This window comes from Sparus aurata, chromosome 21, assembly GCF_900880675.1.
Source record: "Sparus aurata chromosome 21, fSpaAur1.1, whole genome shotgun sequence".
Lineage (NCBI taxonomy): Eukaryota > Metazoa > Chordata > Actinopteri > Spariformes > Sparidae > Sparus > Sparus aurata.
The window spans coordinates 19,579,253-19,605,619 of record NC_044207.1 but is presented as its reverse complement, the minus strand read 5'-3'; the positions used below and the strand labels follow the sequence as shown (position 1 = coordinate 19,605,619).

Here is a 26,367-nt window from a genome sequence, read left to right as displayed (position 1 = left end):
ACACAAAACAACTGGAGAAGAGCGTCTTTGTGCTGCTGAGAGACGACAGCAAGTGAAGCTGGTTTTGTACAAATCTGGCAGATCAGGAAACTGCCGTGTGTCTCCAGAACTCCGGTGCCACCGAGGCTTGAGGCTCACTATCTGTCAGTTTGTGGTCATTTGATAAATGGCAAATTACTTTGATAATTTTCACCATTTAATTATAATGTCAGACTGCTCTTGAATTATTACCTAATCATCTTTATGCAGTCTTGTCACCCCATGTCAAAGGAATGTAAAGTAACTGTTCACCTTCCTTTTGCCAGTTCTGTGTGATTTGCAGAGTTTCTGAGAAATCGACAAACTTTTATTACTTCAGTTTATGTAATGTTTACATCATGTTTAAACCTCAATAAAGTTGTATTTGTTCATATTAATAGACACAAAGAAAACCTAAGTTGCATGTAACGAGAGCACACACAGGGACCCCTACAAGTTTTTCCATTTGCACCTTTAAGTGTATTTACAGCTCTCTGAGGGCACTACTGCATATGTGAAGTAGTAGTATAAAGTATAGAGTAGCATAAAGCCTGATTAATTGCCTCCGGGGATGTCACTTTGTGGCTTAGTTGCATTGTGGGTAATGTTGCCGGCAGGTCTGAAAAGCAGTCCACTGGTCTAGCATTTCACCCCATTAAAATTGATCAAATATGATCCAGCAGAACCATAGATATGGGCTATTTTTTCCCCAACGCATTCTAATTTGTTTTTGAAACCTGGCTCCTACAATACCCACAATGCAACATAGCCAACGCGTGAAATCACTGGAGGCGATAGAGAGGCGAAGTCGCGCTCCTTCCGGTAATCCCCATGGTTAGTAAATGTTGTTTGTCGTGAACATAATAAAATCTAGTTTGGTGTGAAAGTGCTCAGTGAACTACGTCGTCTCACTCGACACACGTGACAGACACGGCCTCCAACTTGACAGAGAAAAGGTACTGAAAAGATGAAAAACCCACGATAAATCTGCTCATATCTACAACTGCAGCTATGTGAAAGGAGAGTTAACGTTAGTAATATACAGGAGCAGCTCTCTGATGACCGCTCAACGAGACGGCGTCACTTACACGACTGTTGGCTAAATCGTCTTTTTAACTACTTCACAGTTTTATAATTCATAAGCTTTAACTGCGACTTTTTCAAGTTGAAAAATCAACATCGTATGTGTAGTTCATGGCTCAGTTCAGACGAGAAATGATTCTCCATTCACTACCATACAAAGTTTTCCAAAATAAAAGTCCCATGGCGTCCACCGGCGGGGGCGTGACTCCTCCTGCTCTCTAGTTATCAGATTGCCAGCTTCCTCTGGAGCCACAACAGCCTTTGTATAACTCTTTAAACACATGCAGTCGCGTGTCCCAAGCGCTGTAAACATATTGTAATGCTTAAAAATTGGTGAAGTGACCCTTTAATACGCCCTCAATCAAATGGGCCTGAAGCCTCCTCTCCCGCAGTGCTGCCTCTCTCTTCATCAGAGCGTGCTGATTCCGCCCCTGCAGGCCTCTCTGTCTGTCTCTGTCCGGGTCTGTCGCCTAAAAAACCACTAGATGGCACATTTAATGGGGTTATTGCCCAAAAGCAGCACACACAGTGCGCTTCGGGCAGACAGATGGCGCAATTGCTGCAGAGATGCTGACTTGTGCAATCCAGAAGATGATCCATTTTCTGAAAACAAACAGAGCAGGGGGGCTCACCCTGTCAGCGTTGATCAGGGCGCATGCAGCTGCGCCCTGGGCTGATGGAGATGGAGGAGGCAGCGACGTGCTTGTCATGCAGAAGTTGTCAGGCCATTATGTTCAGCATTGACTTGTAGAAAAATGTTGCTCAAATTGGTAGGAAATGATCATAATAATATACATATTTTTTAATTGCTGGTTGCAGATTAATATCGTTGCAGGTTTTTTTTTTTTTTTTTTTTTGGAGATGTCGTGCTCAGATTGTGCAATTTTTGGCATGCCATGTCACAGAGGCAGGAGGCTTCAGCAGTGAGGAAAAGGTGAAAAAAAAAAAAAAAAAAAAAAAACGAAAACGAAAAAAAAACAAAAAAAAAACACACATGTATTCCTGACAGCCCATTGGTCCAAATTTTCCCTGTGCTGCCACAATACTGCACACACGTGACCTCCCTGTTTTCACCCAGTTAACGCATGTACTTAAAAGACAGGCCACTACCATTCACCAAACACAAGCACGATCCACACAGCATTCATGTCAGCGAGGTAAGATCGCTCCTCCGGGGACCATGGCGGCTGCCACGAGCAGCAACACATCCACGGCCACGCTGCAGATCAAGCACTCCAGCATCGAGCATACGCGGAAACGCATAGACCCGAGGAGGAGGCAGGCGGCTCTGTCTTTTCTCAGCAACATTTCTCTGGACGGGCGACCCGTGCAGGACGATGCAGACAATCAGAACGAAGACGAGAGCTCGCTCGAAGCTCGGACTAGACACAGCCTGGTTTCTCCGGAGCGCCTGGTGTACGGGGCCGCTGCTGCCGCTGCTGCTGCCCCGGGAGGCGCCGCTGCTGCTGCTGCGGCGGCGGCAGCGGCGACCACCACGGCCGCCCAGGCGCTCGCTTTTGCAAACCAGGCTCTCCTCCACAGCAGCCGGGCCAGCTTCGGGACGGGTCCCGCGGCTGGCCCGGCGGGCACGGACGCGGACGGCGACGCATTCATGCCCGGCACGTTCAGCTCGCCCTTCTCGGCAGTCCCAGCCTCGACTAGAGGGAGGCTGCAGACCTACACTCAGGGAATCCTTCCTGCCCCCTACTCCAGGCAAACCTCCCAGAACTACAGCCTGGAGGGCGGACAGATAGCCAACTCTGCCATAGAGCTGCAGAGATCAAGGTAACTGTGTGTGTGTGTGTGTGTGTGTGTGTGTGTCTGTGTGTGTGTCTGTGTGTGGGAACATGCTGTACAGTGTGTCTGGTGCAACTTTGATGTGAAAGGTTGAAGCGTGTGTGTGCAGGATGTGCACAGTCAGGTCATTAAACTGAACACTGATGTCATCATTGCGAGCAGGCAACAACTCAAACATGCCACCCCCATTAAATCGAGTCTGCTGCTACAAGTATGCAGAGGAGCGTTTGTTATTAAACCACACGGTGTATATAGACACAGTCTATTTATTGGTATTATCATTACAGATTCTCCAATACTAACACATTTCTTCGAGCATTTCACACACATTAAGTTAAAAGGGCAAAAATTCAAACTCAGAATTTTACTATTTGCAATATTGATGAGATACTCAGAAATATTTAGTATCTTTTCAATCTTCTGAATACACACGCTGTTGTCAGAGGAAAAATAAGGTCCCCAGAACACTGTTTGAGGCTAGAAAGGTGGCAGGGTCCGCCACGTATAAACAAACAAACAAATACGGTATGAAATTGTGTTGTCCTCATGAGGTCAGTTTATTTACTCTGTTTATTCAATCATTAAGTCAAAGAGAGTTTATTGTATTTAGTTTGTTGATATTTCTTGCCCCAAAACCAAATGGCTCACCTTTTTTAGGGTGTGAAACATAATGAACAACTTCTGATGGGTTAAAGTTTAGTCATTATCTTCTCGCCTTCATGCCGATCAGCATGAAGGCGAGAAGATAATCGGGCGAAGTTTTGCAGTCCGCAAAACTTCCTTGGAGCTTTATGACAAAACAGCGTTCTCCTGAAGAACTGAGATAGATGGGGACTTGTTTTAAAACGTAACTAAACAACCGAACAATTAAATAAAAATGCAGTTTGTCCCGAGTTATCAAAACCCTGAGATCCCAAACTGATTTCAGAAGATGTTACTTAGACTCTTGTCTAAGCAGAGATCTTCACTGTAGTTGCTAAGCTAAAAATGTTAGCGAGCACCCCGTCTGAAGTGGGTGCACCAGCTCCACCAAGCATAAATAACTTCTTAATTTTAATCTATTTTGCATCTGAGGCCTTCTGGAGACCTGAAGGATGGTGTGCGAACTGAATGGAGATTTTTCTGTTGTTTTTCTTTACTTGTTTTTTTTTTTCTAAATGAGTCCCCATCTGCTCCAGTTGCTCAGGAGAATTCTGCATCTCCCGCTCTGCTGTGAAGCTCCAGAAATGATTTGCAGACTACGAAACGAGACTTTTCCCATCAGCACTGAAGTCGATAATGACCGCACGTTAATTTCTCAGTGCACTGTTCCTTTTTTAAGCGTTTTGAACCACATGTAGCAGCTGAATGAATGAACTCCAGGAACAGTGTTCTCCCAGTTGTTTTTGTTTTCTGTTACAGTCAGCTGTTTTGTGATGGTACTTTCGGTTCTCGGCAGCCGGGACGTAAACAGCAGCAGGAGGATAAAGTTCAGCTGTTTGTATATTCGCTCCACGCAGGTGGTTGTAGTCTTGTGACTCACTGGTCCGCACAGACGGGAGGTGGGGGCAGATAGGTGCAGTGTGATCGCAGGTCCAGCAGCTGTGGAGCTGTAACCCAGTTTCCACAGAGAGCAAACGCCTCATCAGCTCCTCGCTGTTTTCGTTCTATCTACGCGCACATATGCTCTTTGTCAAATGTACTCCCAATTATTTTTAGAGAATGTCATTCCGAAGGCCCGGCGCACACCTGCTGTCTCCCTCTCCTCTGTAAACATCCTGTAACTCTACACCCCTGTTCAGCTACATGTACACAACAGGGGTTTGTTGCTGCTCCACGTGGACGCCTTTCTTATTCGCCCTCTTTGTCAACTTCACTCCGGACGCACCGGGGGACAGTTTGGAGGGCCTCACCTCGCCAGCAGGACGACTGTCAGTAACACTCGTCTCACGGTCCTCTCGCTGTCACAACCTGCTGTCAAATCCTCTCGGCTCTGCTTTTCCGCTGAGAGCCCCGCTCTTTACCCAAATCCTGTCCTCCCTCTGGTGCCTCTGCCAGACATCTCAGGAAGCGCTACTCCATGGTGAAACACTCAATAGGCATTTAGTTCCCCTTCCTGACCTCCTGGAAATTGCTCTGCCAAACTAACTAACAGCTTCCGAATGTCTTAATCTGTGCTTTTTTGGAAAGTGAAAGAACTGCATTCGAGAGGTTATGTAACTCTCAGGGCACCATCAAGAATTGGGAAATGTGCTCTGTATTTTATCAGAGAGACATATTTTATGGTTTACTGACACTCAAGAAGTGCAAAACAACAGAAGCATTCCTTCAAAATCAAGTTGCTATTGTGTTGACACCACAAAGTCCATTTAGTGGCTGTTCTGGAGTTTGACATCATATCACACAATCTCCTTCAACACATGGTGGTTGCCCAGTTGTTTCGGAATAGTAGATGTTTGATTTCCTATTTGTCAAGCCCTGTACAGACCTCCTGTTCATGTTGGCCTCGAAGCCGAGACTGGAAGTTAATTCTTGACCTTGGAGACGACAGTCGACAGAACAGTCTCACCCTATTGTGAGCTGTAGTGTGGCTTCAACTTATGGGCCAACGTGGACGTGGGGTCCTTGAAGTGATCAGCAAAGGTGAGATTAAAAACATCCGAAAAATCGAAATAGAGGTGGGTGATCTGGCCCAAAATATGTGTTTAATCGCAATACCAATCCAAATCTAAATTGCATTATTTTTTTTTACCTCAATGTCAAGATATCCAGACTTAAAACACAAGATTGCAATTCAGATTTAAAGTTTATCTCACCCAAGGAAGAGCCTTGTGAAGTATTTTGTCCTATCAGCATAGGCAACTACTTGGCAACATCACTCTTATCGCTTTGTTCGCTTAATGCTGATCAGCTAGTCACTAGGGTTATGTGATGTTTGGAAGTAAGACACTTATAAGCACAACCTTTACAATTTGCCTAAAAATTGGTTTGGTGAAAATCTTCAAGATTGATCACAATCTAGACTCGTCAGCTCGCCCAGCCCTAGCGGTAAGATTGTTATGACAACTCCATTCTTCCATTACCTTGCCCATAGCGATGGCAGCATGCTAAGGGGGTATTCGAAAAGTCCCACTCCCCAGCAACACTTCGGGATCCTAAGGTGTTTGGAGGTCCGCAGTACTATGTTATTCCTCAGCAAAGTTCTTGGTCAAGCCCTGGGTACCCTCCCAGTTGGTCATCACCATAAAACCTCCTAAGGGAGGCACCCAGGAGACATCCTAATCAGATGTTCAAGCCAAAATTGACAAAACTATGATTAGAATCAATCTGTGTGCTCAAAATATTGTCTGCCAGCTTTAGGGCCTTCATTGCTTTCAATATCTTTTGCTATTGGCACTTTTTCAGTTTGTACCGAAAAAACCATTGAGGTTCACAGCCACACTGTTGAATGTTTACAGCCATTCTGTTCCACCGTCATACATTATAGAGTTGTTAATCCCCGACTGTAACCTGCTTTTGGAGTGTGCTTGGAGAACATCCATGCAAAATGAATGCTAATGCCGAGAAGTAAGCAACCTGTTGATGGAGCGCGGCCATATTCCACCGCCGCGCGAACAGACGAGCTCTCCGCACAGTGCCTGGTTTGTTTTCTGAGGGCAGCTGGTGGAAACGTGTCCAGAGGTCCCTGGCTGGGAGAGGCAGGATGCCCAGGCTTTCTGAGAAGCAGCCTGGCCCTCGGCTCTGTATTTTCTGTTCTCCACTTCCTCTCCCAGGGGCATCAGAGACACACTCTCCCCTCAGACTTTTTGGCCTTCAGTCCTGCTCCCATTCAGGAAGTCGCGGAGCCTCTGATGTGTCGCCAAAAAAGACTTTCTGAGGCCAGAGCTGCTTTACACCACATCCTCATCAGATTCTAATGCACTGAAATGATGAATGATTTCATATTCTGCTCGCCTTCCACTCTTCAGCCTTCATCCGTCATGAATCAGCACGCCGAGAGCCGCGCTTTAAATATAGCATACCTATTACCATCTGGCCCTGTCTGCCTAAGGTGTAGAGCTATTTTCATTTCATCTCCTCCCCACTAAAACACAGGCAGGTTAAGTCTTCTCACGTCCTCTTTGTATTTGTGTTCCCACACCACCATTAGGCGATGCAGAGTCATGTACTTTGCAGCATTTTAACAGGATTTTTTTTTAGCATCAGGCAGCAGAGGCTGTGGCTGGAAAACAAGCCGCACAAGCCATTATAATGGTCCTGCGGAGTTCTGTGCGAGTGGGTCACATACTTGTGGTTATGAGGTTGATTGTTGTCCGCTGAGGTCATGGTTGGCATAATCACAGGATTATATAAGAACGCTTCGTCTTTCCTTCAGAGTCTCAGCGTCTGAGCTGTCAACAAACACCCAGCGAAGCCCAGAAGATTTGTCGAGTGTAAGGCAGAGCAACAAGGGGTCAGCGTGTGCTTTTGTTTCATGCAGTTACAAGTTGCACCCCTGGAGTTAAAAATCCACTCGTCAGCTTGCAGTGTGATAATGTCTCTGTGTTCGACTTCCCTTTTTTTGCAAATGTATTTTTTCAAATCTGCTGATGCATCCCATTTGTGATTGAGGATCAGACAGGCTGAACTGCTCCAAGTGGATTTTTTTTTTTTTTTTTTTTTTTCCCTTTCTTTTTTTTTCTGATTAATCACATTTCCCGTTTGCCTGGGCTGTGTTTGTGTGTGTGAAGAAGCCCGGAACATTACATTTATTTCCACCCAGCGACACTCCCACAAAACAGGAGACTATGTCCTGTGGCAGGCTGCCAACAGGGCGTACGTGTGAAACCGTGTAATCTCCACATCTAAACGGTCCACTTGAGTTTTATGGTCTGGTTGCATGGCACCACCGGGCAGGGTTATCAATAGCTTTTTTGGAATGTTTTTCATTGCAATAGGATGGTATTGTGTTTGCAGTAGGTTTTAGCTTAATGCTGCATGGGTTGCATTTATGAAACATGCTGTAACAAAATCAAGGAAGGCAACAGTTGCAGACATTGTGTCAGAGACGCCGAGGAGACGCTTGTTGTTGCTCCTTCGCCACTGATGTATAGCGTGACTTCTTTGAAGCGTCTCACTGGGCCTTCGCTAATGTCCAACTGGGCAGAAACTGACTGTTCTAACCCCGGGTTGTGAGAGCCGTGTCTGAGGTGAATGAGTGGCCTGGCCTGTGTTGTTGTTTCCAGGATCCGCAGCGGCCTGGAAAACATCTTTTGCATTAAAAGCACGTCCTGCTGCTGCTGTTCATCTACAGTGCCTGGATCAAAGTCCTCACAGTTCATTGATGTCCTCATCAACTGGAAACATGCCCCCGGGCCAAGTGGTAAATGATTTTTTTGAAGAAGAAGATGAAGAACAGTATCAACTCAGAGAGTCGAGATTTGGAGCTGGAAAGATGACAGAATGTCATAGAGAATGCAGACAGATGTCTCTAATAGGAGGTTATTTCTGTTTTTTGGCACCGATTGGGGAGACGGTGAGGCACTCTTTGCAAAGTTAAAGTACAAGTTTGGGCTTTTTTCAAGTCTGTCAGTCTAACACAATACTCATGCCGATATGAATGTTGAATGCTATGGGTGGCTGTAATCATTTTCCCTACCCTTACTAATGTGATTGCTTTCACTGCAGGAGCTAAGCTAAGATCTACATTTGCTACCTTTGCTGCAAAATTCCAGCCAAAACTTTTACGAGGCTTAAGCAGTCGAACTTGATGCAATCAAGTGGTTCCAAAATCTAAAGTTACAAGCTGCTTAGTGTGAAATTCCGCTTTTGTCTACTGTCCCTCCACCGCGACTCTGCTTGGAAACACAATTCAGAGTAAATTTGGAAGATACCCACTTGATTTATCTAACAGCCCTTTCACACTAGGCCAGTAACCCACAAACACCCACTAACATCTGACTTTTGTCTTTAGTGGGAAAGGGTCCAGTCAGCAATCATTTCCAGGGTCAAATGACTCTGCCGTAGTTAAAAGCAGCTCCAAATCCATTCGCTCAAATATCATTCAGTCTCTGCTGCATTTGAAGCGGTGACTGAACTAAAAGACATAAACATGAATAGCTACCATGACACCGTCAGTGACCTCCATGCTGTTTTCTGGCATGTTCCTGACACTTCAAGGCTAGTATGAGCATGACGAGTGATTGTAGCAAACAATAAGTCTTTGTGAACGTTGGAATGTGAGTAATATGACAAGATGGACTTGAAAAACCTGCATTAATAAACACAACACTGGTACATTATCACCTTATATAGTCGCCTATTCTCTCCAGCCACTGACTGAATAGAAGTCCAATGTTCAGTCTCCTTTTAGCTCCAATTTGTTCTCCGCCACTGCTCAGAAGAAGTGTCTTGCTCTCTAGGTGCTAAATGCTCCGGCTAGATGCTAATTTAGCTTCTGTTGGTTCCTGCCTGGCTGGTAGTGCAGAGTGACTCATCTGGGATTTTTCCCTTTTTCGAAACAGCTGCCTGCTGCATCCAGTCAGAGTGTACCGGGAGAGTAAAAAATGTGGCCTGTAAAACCGAAACAAACTCCTAAGTGGGGGAGAACTGCAGTGTCAGATGTTGATTCTCTGCGGGTCCCTCACTTTGAGCAACACCTTCCACGTGACACACGGCCATCTGAGTCTTTGTTTGTGTAAAAAAAAAAAAAAATATTGACGGCAAACTGAAAACCTCTCGTTTGTCTCCAGCCCCGAGACAGAAATTGTTGATTGGAGTCAGTTTTGGATTTAAGACTCAAATGACGGAATTTTTTTCATTAGCTGAATAGTCTTATGCTTCAGGCTAATGTCACTTTTCACCCTCAAATACATCAAAACACAGACGTGTGACACTTTGAAAGTGTTTTAATGGCCTAAACTCTTGGAAAAAGCGTCATCAAGTTTTGACATCAAGTATTTATATGAATGAGAAAACAAGAAGCCTGTTGTGTCAGATCCGTATCCAGCTAATCTACTTCTCAGGGTTGTCCCTGGAGAAGAAGGATGATGCAAGAGCATAAATCACATGATCTCATTCGCCTGACCTTCAGGCAGAGGTCACAGCCCTTCATCACGACCTCCCCGGCAGAAACGGCGATGATGTCAGCTTTTCTAATCATTTGGACTAAATCATGGACTGCTGGTGCACTTCATCAGGGCTCGATGTTCCTCTCCCTCCACTTTATGATCGTTAGGGTCATTTTACGCAGTAGGTTAGCCAGTATAATGGCCCGCGGACGCTTGTGCGCTTCAACAGTCTGACTCCTCATGTAAACACTCATCTCCTCCGTTATACAGTGTTCACTCGGCTCGCGTCGGTTTGAACTCTGGGAGATCCTCAAGGACAGAGTCATCTTTTGTTAATCTGTCCTCATGCTCTGTCGTTCATTAACCAGCCACTCCGCTTCACGCTCCTCTGTCTCTACCTTTGGCTGACGAGGGGGTGGGGCCACTTCAAGTGTCCTCCGTTTGTCTCGATGTTGCAAGGACACAGTCTGAATTGTCTAAAGATTTACTAGAAGATGATGTTCTGTGTACGTGAGCGAGCAGTCATTTGTTTACGGCCTTGCTTGGCGGTGCCTGATCTGCAGATTTATTTAATACTGGATGACAGACAGACCCTCAGGGAGAGGGTGTCATGTTGTTGTTACGTGAACACTAATGTGTTAATTTCCACTACTATGAATGTGGTCCACTTTGCAAGGCTGCCTAACGTGCTGTATTATGTCATTGTTGTGGCGCTAAACACGCTATTCCCAACCTAATTTTGGAACGGCTCCGGCATACTTAGCTATCGCATGTGGGTTTGTTTCTTAATCTGGCAGCCGAACCATATAAAAGTGGGTCCAGCAGAATTAGCCTGTTGAGTCGCGCGGCTACTAAAGTGTGTGAAATAAAGGCCATCTGTGACAAAATGTGTTACACAAAGTGCCTCGCCGAGCCAGCTTGTTATCCTCTTAGCAGCTCTGATCCTGGAAAATTCTCTGTGATCTAAGCAAGACGGGAGGAGTGATCGTTGACCACGCTGACACACAGTGTTGTTGTTGGACGTAACTGGACCGTCCGGGACTTGTTTTCGTAAATTAAACACGGAGCGTACATAAAAAAAACTGTGATAATTTTACACCTTGTTCCAAGGCCTTCAGCGACCACACACACTGTGTTTAAGGGCTCAGCCTCAAAGCTTTTTTCCACTACCAGAAGTTCATGGGTTCAAGCAAAGTTTGGAAAATGCTTAATTATAACTGTTACATTTCCAAGTTTAGGAAAATATTGAATTTGAATACATATTGAATGTATTGTTCTCTTTTGCTACAGTGAGTCAATTAGCACGCAGAATGCTTGCAGTGCCAAGATCTAATAGTGCTGGTGATTGGCTGTCTCAAGGCATGCAGGAAAAACGCAAAGTCACAACCAGAGATGGGCTCAAAATGTAATTTAATCTTTTGTTAAAATCAATTTCCTTAAATTTGGTGTCCAGCAGTCGTTTTAGGAACTGTTATGGAAGTCAAGGAATTGGTCTCAGTACCATTAGTGTAAATCTTTTAGTGATAGCCAGGCCCATTTTCAACATAATTAGGTGTTTTATCTCCACGATCCCTATTGTAAACCAAAAATCTTTTGATATATGCAATAACACTAACTTCTCTTCATATTTTATTTGGCCTCTGCTGCCATTGAAATCAGCCTGGATTAAATAATCATGATCAAAACGTGCAATCAAAGTTGATATGAACTGCTGTGACACGGCACAGTGCGTGTTGATTGCTATGGGAATGAAAGGTATTCTGTAAACTTTATTTTTCACATATTCATAGAGACAACTTTGATGTGGCATTAAAGGCTTCGAGAATCTTGACGACATTACCAGTTAAGGTACCGTGAAACATGCTTTTAACAAAAGTTGTACGAACCCTGGAAGTGTGTCCGTAGTAGTTTAGAAATATGTCACGTGTCAGAAGTAGATACTGAATGCTTGGTCTCAATCTTGTTTACTTCCTTTGATCAGATCCTTGTCTAAATGGAGAAACACTGTTGCACAGGGGCAGGTTGACATTTTGTTGAAATGCAATAAATGCACTGTTTGTGAATGCTGATTTGATTCCAAAAGCCAGACTGACTCCAATTTGTGAGGAAAATGGATGTTCAGTGTTTCACTCTTGCTTTTTTAGGTATTGCTGTGGAGCTGACTTTGATTTAATGTTTGTGCCTTTTTTTTATGAAATTGCTTTGCAGGGCATGTTTTCTGGCCAAAAAGAAAAGTGATCATGAAAAGGATTATTATTATAGTAAATACAGTAGTTAGTTCTCCTTAAAAGCAGTTTTTGCAGAAGGACAGTTGCTCCTGTGTCGGTTGTGATGATGTTGCTTCACATCCCCCTGACTTTTAACTTCCCCTCTGTCTGCCCTCCCAGACGAAGACTCATCTCTCAGCGCTCTTCGCTTGAAACGCTAGAGGACATTGAGGAGAATGCTCCTCTACGCAGGTAGTAAACTGCCCGGACGTACCCCTCACACTGTCTGCTACCGTATTTAATGTAATGAATCCCAGTGACACAGTTTCAGACACAGTACTGATGCTTTGTGTTTGTTTTTTTTACGTTTCAGATGCCGAACCCTATCGGGTTCACCCCGACCAAAGAGCTTCAAGAAGATCCACTTCATAAAAAACATGAGGCAACACGATATGCGCAATGGAAGGTATGAAGGCAAACAGCGCTGTCCCATTCAGTCAATACAAGTCCTCAGTGGATTATGGCAGGCTGCCCCAGTCAATGAACTGCAGTTTGGATGTTTCTCACATTACAGGCCACATCGCAGGCGAGCGGGCCCGGCCCGTACACTGCACGACATTGTCACCTCTCAAAGAAACGTAACCGATTTAGGATCCTGTCGATTTTACCAAGAGTTTGATCACTGTTAATTTTCGAGGAATCACACCCCGAAATCACTACTGTAGGGATAAATCACGTTGTGTCACAGTCTACGCAAGCATGCATTCAACACACAAATCCCTCAATATTAAACCGGCTTCGGCACAGCGGTGTTGATGTAGATGCGTTATTGGCTGTGCAGAGTGTAAACAAAAGGAAAGATGGTTGTTTATCCAAGGCCAGCAGACCTATGAAGTGTTTGAGTCACACTGCTGCCGGGAGTTTCATTATCATGAAAGACACATTCTTTGGATGTGGAATCTTATTTAGTTATCCTTCTTGTTACGCAGAGTGTCGTCTTCTGATGCTTGCTGAGAAAACACACTCTCAGTTTAATTGTTTTTTTTAAAGCCTAGATGTATTTGCTGATCCTCAGGCTGTTACATCTTGTGTTAGTTGTGCAGATTCTCTTTGTTTACGCATTTAGTTAAATGAAGTCACATGATAGGTAAAGTTGTTTTTCCCTCATAAAAACACCCATGACTCGCGTTTTTTGTTTATACCCTAATGGCCATTTTGGCCGAGTCGTGAGATTCACCACGTGTCTGAGAGCTGCAGCTATTAAAAGCGGTAAATATGAGGTTGTTGTAGTGTGACTTCACTCAGAGATGTTCCGCTCTCCGTGCGACGATGACGTCTGGTCACTGGGAAGCATCTCTGATTAGATACTGTAGACATGTTTACACGAGTACACGGCACTTTAGGTTAAAAATAGCGCATGTTTACTTGAGTTAATGCAAAAAACAAAAATGCATCATTGTTTTCCCCCCTAAACCACTGGCTACACGCAAAACAACACACACTCACACTGACACTGACGTTTCAGCTCATTCTCCTCATTCGTATTTTTACTCTCCAACTTTAACCTGTGGATCTTATCAGATAGATATTGATTAGCTTGTTTTTTTTTTTTTACCATTTTTTGTTTTTATAGGATAGTCCTTATCAGTGGCAGAAGATCCTTCTATAGTGTATTTTCTGTCCTGCCCTATCGAGATTGTAGCCAAGCAGGGTATGTATCCTACAGCATGCCGAACCTCGTAACTTCCTCCAGCCTGTGCTCCCTCTTTCCCTTTGTTTTCTCATCCCTCTTTTTCTGTGGATGCATTCTCCCTTTGACTGGTGCATACATTGCTAAGGGTTGGTTTTGGTGGATGCATTTTTACCATTAAGTTTGGCTGAAACGGGCTTCAAAGTCTTAATTTTGTGTATATCTAGACTAAACTGTAGCCCAATGCTTGATGTCTGTATTGCTTTCTCCATAACGGCTCTGGTGGCTTTTGGGCTCTCAACCTACTTTGTTCAAGTCAACTGATTTTTGTTTGTTGCAGCTGTCGCTGGCTTTTGCTGTTTAGCGTTTAAGATCCATCTCTCCCTGGGGTCCCGCTCTTCTTAGGCCCTGTTCACATTTGGTATCAACATGCGTCCTGAGTGGTCCGATCACAAGTGGACAGCTCCGACCGCATTCAGAGGTGGTCCAGGCTGTATGCGACCACATTCTTTCAGCAGTGTGTACAACGTGTGTCCCGGGCAACATTAAAGGACCGCCCACTCAACTGACGTCCTCTGAAACAACAAAACACAGGCAGAATGGATTACACGCCATGATTTCCATGTAGTTCACTGTAAATCACATGTTTGTGCTCCCTCAACATGCCGATGTTGGCAGCAGATGTTTGTGGACACACTGTTTTAACTAACCATTGAACCAGTAATTGCAAAACTCCCAGACTCCCTTAACAAATCGCACTATTTAAGAGTTTTCGCGTCGGGGGGGAAACTTGACAAACTTTGCGAAGCGTTTACAGCAAATTCCTAAATGATTCCAGTCTTTTTGTAAATTTGGCATTGAATGCAAAACATTCAGTTGTTCCTCTCCCTGTAAAAAGTGTTTTTATTGCGAGTGTTAAATTTGACAGATACAGTAAACCGTAAATAATAAAGTGCACGTCTTTGTCATTTGTGAACGAACTCCCCAGACTCCCTTAAAAAGAACGCCCAATTTTTAGACTTGTGGCGTTGTGAAATGCTGTCAACAACAAATGAATCACTATATCGGCGTTCTTGTTAATTTCGGCAATTATTTCACATCAAGCTAATTCTTAATGTGTCCGAAATGTCGTATCTGTTTGTTCCAGTTATGTAGGTCTGTATTTGCATACACAGCAGGAAAGTGAGACCTGATCACAGGTGGTCACACCGGGTATTAAAATGCGTCTCTACATGCTTTTTGAGTGATTGAAAGGCTTAAAGCTGTCCACTTGTGATCGGATCACTCGGGGTGGATAGTCAAACCAAATGGGAAAATCCTAATAAAAAATATTAATTTCATGTGTTGACTTTGGTCTAATTCTCCACAATGCTGGCAGACTTGAGTTTCTGTCAGTTTGTAATTAACCATTTTTTGTTTATTCTTCATGCAAAGCTCTATGTAATGAAAACCCACCTGATAGCTCTGGTCCGGCCTCGGTTGTGACGCCCCCACCCCCCCACCCAGTCACATGAAACGGTGTGTTTTGGAGGAAGTGAAAGAAAAAGGGACCAGCCAAACACCAGAGAACACAATGCACAGAAAGAAAAGCTTCACGTCGGGGTCGGTGAAGAGCACAAAAGGCCCGATCAGTTTGTGGAATTTCCTAAGCCAGCCGATCAGTGCAGGGTCAAGGGTTAATAAACCCCCCTGGGTGATCCATTATGCACCTTTTGGCATCTCGTTGCTGCTAATTGACAGCTCGCAGTTAGACGTCTGCCGGCTCAGCGCAAAGTGTTGTAACTGCAATAGACGGCTGGGTCCAAATGGCTGATTGCATGTATTATTTCCCCTCATTCTTCCCTCTTCTCTCTTCTGTCTTTACTGTAACTACTGCCCCATGAAGAAACGTGCCAAATCTTACACAGGATGGTTTGGTCTCAAATGGGGACATCATATTCAGACAATTCCCCTACAGTTGATGCAGCAAATGCTTGACTTTAAAGGAATGGTTTTACATTTACTTTTTCATTTGTGCCAGAATTAAAACAAAACGTTGATACCGCTCTTGTGCATCTGTTAAATGTGAAACTACAGCCAATAGCTTATCTTGGACTAAAGACAGGCTGGCATGTCCACTGTGAAAAACAAGCAAATTTGCCTGCCAGCTAAAGCTCAGAGTAAAAATGATTTTCAGGGATGGCATATAAGAGGAACTATTTCTTGAACGGATGAAGTGACTTCCTTTGGTAGCCTGACACGCCAGAGGTGGGTTTGTGTCAACATCTTGGAAAGGAGTCCCTCAAACTTACCGGAGTCAGTCTCGTGAGGAGCAAAAACATCGCTTCTCTGCTGGTTGTCACATCCAAACCAACCAAAGCTTCATGTTTAGCATTCAGAAATGACAGTGTTACGAATTGTCACATCCAGCCGTGTTTTCAGAAATGTGAAACCATTCCAAACACAAACTGCTACTAAAAAAGACCAATATTAAATTGGACGTGTTTATGGGGCGTCACTGTCTCGTGACAGCTGGATGGTTGCGGGTTCAAACCCCTCTACGGTCGATCGTAGCTCCGCCGTGTGGACCTTGCATGTTCTGCCTGTGTTGGCATGGGTTCCTCTATATACTTCAGTTTCTCTGACCCTGAAACACATGCATGTTAGGTACTGCTACTGGCATTAGAGTGTAGCTGAAGTTGGCTTGCAGAGCAAAAAAAGTTAGAGGGATCAAATGCAGAGGACAAATTTTCCTCACAGAGATTAATAAAGTATAATTTAGTGATCGTAGGGGAACATAAAGTTCTAAAGCCAGCCAACCCAGATCTGAACTGTTTACATGGCCCAGAACATATTTGGTAGATTCCTTTTAGTTAATAATGCTTTGCCTGTTTCTGGGATTAGAAACAATTAGCAGGGCTCGATCAGCACTTTGCACAGATTATAACAACACAAACGCACAGACGTTTGAAGCCAGTGATTACTATTCATGCATGTTACTAAGCAATGTCAGCTTTTTCTTTGGATTTCCTTTCCATTGCTCCCTCATTATCCTCAGCAGACTGCAGCACGACAGTTTACTTTCTGGATGGCTTCATAGAAAAAGCTCTCTTCCCTAGAAAGCTTTCCTGTGTCTTCTGTTTCCTACCCTGTTTTATTTATTTATTTATTTTATTATTCGCTGTTCTGTGAGATGTCTGCTGCCATGGGGATCTCCATGTCTATGATGCATCTGTCAACATTGTGTCCTTACGTGCCTGTTCGCCAGATAACACTGTTTTCATTATAACAGATTAGCCCAACTTGTCATCAAAACACCGGGAGAGCCATGTGAGGGGGGCCCGCTGTGTAATTTCTTCAGTTTATCCGGTCAACATTTTAAATGGAAAGCAAAAATGGAGCGAGGGAGGTGGCAGAAAACAAGACAGCGTTACGATTTAATGTCTGTTATCTGCGGAAATCTCACCACAGCGGGATGGTTTCTCAGGTTTTAGTTTGGAAATACGAAGCCTCTGCTTCTGCAGTTTCCTTTTAAGCCACCTTAAAAATCTTAAATTACTGGAAAGAATCAGAATTTTCCACTTGCCATTAGCTCTTTGGTATCAGTTATTCAGTTTGGCAGAGTGTGAATAAAATGGACTAGGAGGCATGTAATCTTCTATGTCAGTGCACACGCCCATTAGCATTTACTGGCAGTGACCAAAAATCAAGGGAAGGTAAGTCATAGCAGAAAAACCTTTATTTTGATGAATATATTTTCACTGTTATGGTTTTATCCTCATATCCAAACTTTAACTTCCAGTATTATTACTTGAGACATTGAATAGAGAAAAAATGTGGCCAGTACAGAAGGTGTTCAGTCGAGAGCTCTCCCCTGTTTGCTCCACTGACACACTTCACTCGCCAGTCGTCTGTTTTCTACCTCGACTGGCAAATCTCCCACAGCAGTCAGACATTTCAGGCGTCGGTGAGGCGGCAGCCGAGCACGGAGAGAACGAAACTGTACTCTTCCTCCGTCCCTCCTCCCAGGGGTGCTCTTTATTTCCAATTGCCCCGAGACGCACCCAAAGACACGGGCAATTACAGGAACATGGCCAGCTGATGAGCGCAGATCGGTACAGGAGATATATCTCTGAGGTAGAGATGAATAGGTGAGCCAGAAACGGGCCTCAGTGGGGGGAAAAAAAGGCGACAGAAAAGGGGGCAGGAGTTGTTAGGTGGTTTTCACGGTGAAAGTACTAAATTTAGGTCTTGTGCTCATTAGGGATGTAAAGCTGGAAGGAGGGCGTCAGCGGCACCCGTCAGGAGGCGTCAGTGCCAAGGAGATGGTGATTGGGCTGGAGGGAGTGGAGCTGGGAGCGGATGGAAAGGTGAGAAGCCGGCAGACACACCATCTCATTGTTATTAGTAACATGGAGAATATAAAACAGTACACTAAAATATATTATGATATACAAAAAAAAAAGATATTGGAACAATGTATAATTTTTTTTTTTTAATTGTTTTTAGTGAGTAAAACTAGATGTTATTGTAATGATATGTGAGTATGAGTGGTTATAGTAGTTTGGCACAAAAGTCTTGATTTACTTACATTCAGAATTTGGGATGCTCTTTAAATGAATTATATCTATTTAACTGATGCTTTTATCCAAGTTTTAGCATTTACTTAAATAAATATCTTTCTGTATTCTGGTTGCTTAATGAAAAACATGATTATTTTTTTATTTTAAACCAAATGTTACTTCAGTTATTGGCAGAAAACAAATTCTTGTACCCAAGGAAAATGCTAATAAACCATTAAGATTACAGCAGTGCTTGTTTTATACAATTTAAAATGTGGATGATATATTGAAGGTTGTTTTTCTTCCCAAACTGACAGAAAGTTGGCGGCTTTCTTTTAAGCAGTTAGCTTGCTTACCCCTGTAGCCTTTAATGTAATGTACGAGACAAAAACCCTCCAACACGTCACTGTCAAATGACAAGCTAACTAGTAGCTTCGTCCCAATCAGTCTTACCTGTAAAATAATGCCAGAAAATGCTAATCGTGTTTCCTCTTCACCCTCTCATTCGTCAGTGCCTTAAATGTGTGTGCACTGAAGACTTTTCTCCGGTCTCTGCTCACTAGTTTTTGAAGGAAAATTAGCAAGCTTACTAGCTCAGCTTGCTAGCTGCTACAGACTCTCCAATGCAAGATTGTTAGCCAAATGATTTGCCTCGCCTTTGCACAGAGGGTTTGAGGAATTAACAAAATAAACTTGGAAGAGTTGTGTGTTTTTATTTGTCGTGTTCTGCAATTCAACTCAGTGTTTTTGCATTTTGAAACTGGGGAACTGGCTCTTTGTCTAAGTAAGGTTAGCCTTTCATAGCAAGAAAAACTGAGATGTAGTTAAACACATCATTAATAACTGCATTTAAAAAGGCAAGTCAGGTCCAGGCTCCTGTTATTGTGCATGCTGGCCCATTTGTTTGATATACCGGGACACTTAATGAAACTGAACCATCACTAATGTTTATTGGTACCACCTGCCTTGCAACACTGCTACTAAAGTATTAATCTAACAGGTGTTTATATAGGAAATAACCTTTTTTAATGCCTTTTTGTAAAGCGGACATTAAACAACACCTGTGTCTGCAGACTGTGTCCTACACCCAGTTCCTATATCCCACTAATGTGCTCGGGGGCCGAAGAAACACCATCGACTCCACCTCGTCCTTCTCTCAGTCTCGCAACGCCAGCCATAGGAGCCTCAGTTTGGGCCGAGCCAACAGCAACCAGAGCAGCTTGGACACAGGTGAAGCCGACTGCCAACAAACACTGAACTCAGAATGAACGTTGTTTTTCCACGTGTCGTTATCTGAAAAGATGTTGTGCAACTTCTAACCCGGCCTCTTATTTGTTGTGTTTGGTGCTCACGGCAGGGAACGACTTGGGGGACTTTCGCGAGTACGACCCAAATCTGCTGGATGACCCGCAGTGGCCCTGTGGAAAACACAAGAGAGTCCTCATCTTCCCCTCCTACATGGTAAGAAAGTACTCCTAGCTGCGTCGTACACATCAGCACCACCGCCACTGACGACAACAACAACAAAACCACCACTGCGACTGCAGCCTTGTTCTCATGAGAGCAGAATGGAAAAAAAGTTGTTTTCGTGCAGGTCATGATTCGCTGAAACAGATCCACCTCTGTTTTTGACATAATTGGTTGAGACGTCCTCCAATATATCTCCCTGTTGTTTTTTGGTTTTTTTTCTCAGTGGTTATTTTTGTCATCGTGGACCTTTTTTGTGCTCAGTTTTCCCACCACAGCCAAAAACAATAACACACTGGAGAGATATGTCAAGGTTTGCCCCGGCAGTTTCTTCCTAAAGAAGAACCTCCTGGATTTCTATCAGCTTGTTTTTTTTTTTTGTTTTTTTTAAATGAGCCAGGAGGATGTTTCAGACGGTTTTAATCAGCAAGGTCACTGGCCGAGACTCTCTCCCGCCTTCTGGGACGTGAGAGAATACACATGCTTTTGTAGCAGAGAGCAGCTATTAAAAAGCCACTCCGCCAGAGAGCAACAGTCGGTGTAGATTTTGTGTCTCGGCTCTAGTCACACTAGCACTTTTTTTTTCTGGAAGAGAACGGATGTTATATCGCGGTTGGAGAAAGAAAAACAAACCTGACCAGACTCCCACCTCATTCTTCCCTAGGCTCTGTTTTTGTTACGGAGACTGGCAGAATACACAACAAGGACTGACATAGTTGAAATGTTCAGTCAAGGCCAGGTTATGTTCTTTTCTCTTTTTTTTTTTTGTCTTCCTCCAATTACAAAAACCCAGTGTCTCACAACAATGGCTATTGTGTTTACTACAGGAATGGAACCAGTAAATTCTCAGCATTTCACCGGGTGAACAAGGGGCTGCTTAGAGGACACGACTCTCTGACTGAACTTTCAAGTCAAGTTGGAGATAAATTTAGCTCTTTTTTTATAGTCGGCATGCAACTGAGGACTCTCCTATGACCTAGAATATAAATATGAAGCAAGTAAAACCCCATGTTGGCATTTAAAAATTCAGTTTTATAAAAAAGAATCATGTTCAGTCAGACGTTCATTTCTCGCGGCCACGACCGTCGATAAGCATTCGTTCTGCATCACGCTTTATGATCGGTCGCTGGGCGTTCGGGGCGGACGGCATTATTCACACTCCACGCCTGGCTCGCGGTACCATACACGCGTGGTGAAAGTCGTCCTTTTTTTTAGCACCACTGCATAGTGTGTCTTTACTTGGCAAGAATAACGCCGCGTTCACCATAGTAGAGCAGGGACTGATGATTTATGTTATTGTCAACTCTTCTTTTAGTCTGTGAAATGTCAAAAAGTGTTGAAAAATGCCTTTTCATTATTTTCCCGAAGTCCATTGTGTTGAAATAGCATTGTGAACAGTCCAAAGCCCAAACACGTTTATTTACTGCCACACGTGACAAAGAAAAGCAGCAAATCCTCACATTTTTCAAGCTTTTTGGCACCTTTGCACAAAAAATGACTGAAATGATACATCATTAACCTTTTACTTTGACTACGTCATTCATCGCCCGATCATATAAGATCTATACCAGAGTCGGTGCTCAGATCTGGTAACACGGCGACAACGCTACAGCAAAGTCTGAATGAAACAAAAAAAAAACTACAGAAACAGTCTGAATAATAAACAAATGTAATCTTGATAATAATGAGTTATTTTCGAGCCGTTTGACATTTACCAGTTGCATCTAATTTCAGTACAACTGACTCAGGGCACATGTGACCTCGGCTGACAAAACAAAAAAAAGCACCTGATGTGTTTGTTTTGATGAGGCATTCTGTGTGCGTGTGTATGTGTGAGGGTGAAAGTAGAAGCGGGAAGAGAAAATGCAAATACACCAAGCCAAATAAAGTAGTTTAGATATTGTGGCTGAAGTGTTGGAGGTCAAAGTGAAAATGAGTGCAGCCAAAATGTGTGTAATAATCCTGCAAGCAAGGCTGCGGAAAGTATCAAAGTATGAAACTGCTCGCTTGCACTTTCTTGTCTTGTCTGACGTCTTCTTAGAAATGTTGCAACATTCCTACATCTTATGAGGTATCTTCGTGAACGATGTTGTTAATAAGAGAAATTATCAGATCCACATAAGTCAGACCCATGTTGTACTAGTTCAAAATTACCCTGCATGTCTCGCACCAAAGGCTGATTTTGCCTCGAGAACGCCTTCAACAAAACACTAGGAATGAGAGAAGCGCTTTGTTCTTCAGGGATCTTATTCTAAGCCCGAACTCTCAGCCTCTCATTACTGTCTCAAAGTGATTCACCCTCCCGGCGCTCAAAACATGTTATAACAGGCAACAAGTTTAATTGAAGTCTGATGGGGGCATGGAAAACGTGTTCTTATCATGAACAAACCCTGTGAAACACCAAAACCGACGATGTGATGGTCCATCTCTCAGTATTTGTCAATATTCAGACTGTGTGTGTGTGTGTGTGTGTGTGTGGCCCTCAAGAAACTATTTCCACACTAGACATTGTATCTTCTAACAAGCACTAACATCTGGCTTCTATCATCAGTGGGAAATTATATAGTCGGCATCCATTTCTGGGTCACAGGTATTTATAAGCTCCAGCTTTGATTGGCAAGCATGGACACGTGGGTGGACACGCTAATTGTCACCTCTTTTCCGGCACAATACTAAAACGCATGTTTTAAGTTCCAGACGTTTGCGCGAAATTACTGTACTATTCATCCACAGTCTGCTCTAGGAGACTGGAGTAAAAGTAATGATCTATTGTAACGTGGTCTTTGGCCATCCTGCTGCCTTGTTTTTGCTGATTTTATAACAAGTTCGTTAAAATAGTAAATAGTGGATTTTTCGGGGACTATTTTCAGTGGAGGATTGTTACACATCCGGTGCGATAGAGTAGGATGGTGTTTATGGAATAGACTCAGAGTAAACCACAGAGCCCAAGTTCATTGTAATGAAGGATCAAGTCAGACCATCTGCGGCACATTGCGTCGGTCGAACAAATCCATTGTTGCTTCTGGACTTTTCAAAAATGTAGAATATCCCCCAGATTCATCCTTTAAGTGGTTTGGGTAACACCAGCCCTTCTGTAAAGCCTCATTGTGAGACCGTGGAATCCAACACTAGTGTGTGAGGATCCAGTCACCTTGCTCGGCGCTGAAAGTGTGGTCACTTTGACACCACCTCTGGTTTCTCTTTTCAGACCACGGTCATTGAATACGTCAAACCCTCCGACCTCAAGAAGGACATGAACGAAACCTTCAAGGAGAAATTCCCCCACATAAGGCTGACGCTCAGCAAGATAAGGAGGTAAGGAGGTGTCGCATGGAGCACGCCTCCTTCACAACGGATGACATAACATGTGGATTAACTTCAAAATCACCTGTTTTATTTTTTTCCTTAACAACAGCTTTGTCTTTATTTCCACCCCCCTTCTCTCTTTCCCCTTCCTCATTCTATGCTTTCTCGCCTCCCCGCAGCTTGAAAAGGGAGATAAGGAAGCTGGCCCAGGATGAATGTGGCTACGAGGAACCGACCGTGGCCATGGCGTTCGTCTACTTCGAAAAACTCGTTCTTCAAGGCAAACTAAACAAGCAGAATCGCAAGCTCTGCACCGGAGCCTGTGTCCTTCTGGCGGCCAAGATTGGCGGTGATCTCAAGAAACACGAGGTCAAGCTCCTGATCGACGTAAGTTTCCTCGCCCGCACCTCCGAAAATCCCAACTTTGTGCCTTGATCGCTCTTGGACGGTGACTTGTGTCCGCTCATTGGCACCAGATTAAAGGGTTGGTTCAGCCAAATCAAAGTCCACAAATCAAACGTAGTGAAAATCAAACATAGTATGGAGATATAATACTGTTTGCTTGACAAGGTATCAATTACCAGGACCGAGTAAAGAAATATGTTTGTGATGATTTAGATGGACTGACCCTTTTTTAAATGGCAGATGTAGGCGTTCAGATATAAGATTGTGCTGACACTGACTGACTGCCTGTTCTGTAATGAGCAGTGAAGAGTCGTAGACGAGACACAGTGAAGCCGGAATGTACAAAAATGGTGTTAGAAAATAGAAAGGAAAGAGTTGTTATTTTACTGTCTGAGAGAAATAAAGCTGTAACGGAAATAAGTATCTGATATGTCCCAAAGAACAGGACCTGGCGTTGCATTCAAGTGCTTTCCAGATCCCATATAAGGCCGGCAGCAAGTTTCTGTCCAGATACTCAAATGGTCTGGAACCTAAACAACATGATAGCACGACCATCGTAATTGGCGAACCAGATTTTTACCCTTAAATGGGAATCTAGTGAATTTGTATTTGTTTTTTTGTAGTTCTGGGGTTTGGCCAGATTTTCAACGGCGTGTTAAAGGGGCGGGCGAGCGATTCTGGAGAAAGATAGTTTGTCGCCTAGTCTCGTTCCCAGATTGATGCCTCGGCCACCCATTTCCCTTGTATCAGAGACTCTGTCAATTAAATTTGTGAACTTTGATTTTGACGTTCTGTTCGGTACATGAGACATCTCTTGCATGTCACTCCGTCCTGGGAGAGGGATCACTCCGCTGTGGCTCTTCCTGAGGTTTCCCACATTGCAGCTTTATATTGCCTTCTCTCTGCCAAGTAAATGTCCCATTTTTCAGGCATTACGAAGGTTATATTGAATTTGGAAAGCTTCTTCTATCTTTTTCACAGGCTGAGTAGTACTTCCTACGGTTAAAACCGGTTGAGTCCCCCTTTGATGAAAGCTTTTAGCGTGGCAAATTAAAGGCATACTATGCAGGGTTTGTCGTTGGTGTTTGTAAATATATCATTCAGTGGTGCAGTGAGCCAGTCTGGGGAAAGAAAGTCGCTTGTCGAGTTACATTTCCAGGTCATCGAATACATTTACAATTTACAGGATAAAAACAACATAACAAGCATTTTTCTCCAGAATCGCAGAGAAACTACAAGTAAAATGTTAAGAAACTCACACACACTCTGTCACACACTTCTAGTGAGAGGGATTTTACTTACTTACTTAATTATTAATTTATTTGTCTATTTTTCGATACTTTTTAAAGGAAAATCATTTATTTTCTTTTTCTGCAAAACTAGAAAAAACAAAAAACTAGTTTTTACTTTAGTAAAATCAGAAAATTGCACCTTTGCAAGTTTTGTATGACACTTTTTAATCTTAAATTACTTTTTTCCGGCAGAAACTGGAAGAGAGGTTCAGAGTGAACCGCAGAGAGCTCATAGCCTTCGAGTTCCCCGTCCTGGTGGCGTTGGAGTTCAACTTGCACCTGCCAGAGCACGAGATCATGCCCCACTACAGACGCCTGCTGCAGACCTCCTAGCATTAGTGACCCATCAGGGGGACGAGCGCCAGGCTCTCCTCCTGATCCTCAGCCTCCCGCGATATCCATCCTCTCTCCTCGTCCCCCGTCTGAACGCTCTAAGGTACCGCTCGGCTGTCGGTCGGCTGCGGCAGCTCATCACTACCAACAACAAGCTCCTTCCCTCAGAGACGTGGGATCAGCCAAAGGGACTCAGATTTCTAAAACGTTCCTTCGTCGTTTGACTTCTCCTTTCATCATCATCATCACTACACGGACTACTGAGCGAAAGGGTTCAACCGTCGGCAAACCAGTCGTTTTTCTAGTTTGCATGTTTTCACACGTCTTCATCTTCACTTTGTATATTTTAAGCGCTCTCTTGTTGATTAAGAGAGATTTTGGATCTGATGGTGAACTTTTTTTCTCGGTTAAAGCAAATCAATGATTGTAATGTTTTTATCATCGCTTTTCATTAATCTCCCTTTCTTGTAAACTTCTGTATGATTGGTTGCCTCCTGACCTGCATAAAAATTTAAACAAAAGCCTTTTAAGCGGCTGGTTTTGGCTGGACTTCAGTTCCCCCGGAGCGACTCATCTTTTTGCAAGTCATCGTCCTCGAAAGTGCACTTTTTATATATTGTGAGACATTACAGGGGGAAGGGGGGATTTTTTTTTTTTCATACGTTTAATGAGCTTGGGAACCAACCCCTGGAAAAAATAAGCTGTGTTCAGAAGCACCACACACAAGTCATTTGAACGGACCTTTTTTAATTGTTTTTCTCTCTCCCAGTTTTTTAGCCACAACTATCCGCATGTAATAGTATTGATCGTTTGTACACAGGTACTTGCAGACAAGATGGGACTTCCTATTTTCACTGAAGTGTTCCATTCATTTTCTACCGGTCAAAATGCTTGCTACGGATTCACGGAGACCACACCCACTTTTGTCAGTGTCGATTTTCCCGTGCTCTATGTTAGAGTGTATTGCCGGCACATTTAAAGTGCTATAAGGAGGTCAGGAAGGTCGTTTTTAACTTTCTCGAGTGCAAAAATGCCATTTAGCAGTGATCAGGATAAAGCAGCCGAGTGGCAGCAGGGTGCCCTAGAGTCACCTGGAGGACGACGCGGGCTCAGACCCTGTGTCAGCAAGTGTCCTTGAGCAAGGCTTCAGAGATGCATCCTGTTTTGCTGACCTGACCTCTCTGAGGAGGAGAAAACCTA

The 26,367-nt window shown here is 43.7% G+C and overlaps 1 protein-coding gene across 4 annotated transcripts; it reads left to right on the top strand.

Annotated features, from left to right (window-relative positions):
- The first annotated feature begins 2,129 nt into the window (after positions 1-2,129).
- cables1 (Cdk5 and Abl enzyme substrate 1) lies at positions 2,130-25,721 on the top strand. 4 transcript variants are annotated; one of them, XM_030402817.1, is made up of 10 exons: positions 2,131-2,886; positions 12,314-12,385; positions 12,507-12,599; positions 13,767-13,844; positions 18,067-18,172; positions 19,438-19,594; positions 19,722-19,825; positions 23,040-23,146; positions 23,317-23,524; positions 25,027-25,721. In XM_030402817.1, the coding sequence occupies exons 1-10, from the start codon at positions 2,282-2,284 to the stop codon at positions 25,165-25,167; spliced, it is 1,671 nt and encodes a 556-aa protein (XP_030258677.1). In that variant the 5' UTR covers positions 2,131-2,281; the 3' UTR covers positions 25,168-25,721. The 4 variants fall into 4 exon arrangements, with proteins under 4 accessions (XP_030258678.1, XP_030258677.1, XP_030258679.1 ...); XM_030402818.1 differs by lacking the exon at positions 12,314-12,385 and having other exon boundaries at positions 2,130-2,886; XM_030402819.1 differs by lacking the exon at positions 13,767-13,844.
- Positions 25,722-26,367: the final 646 nt, after the last annotated feature.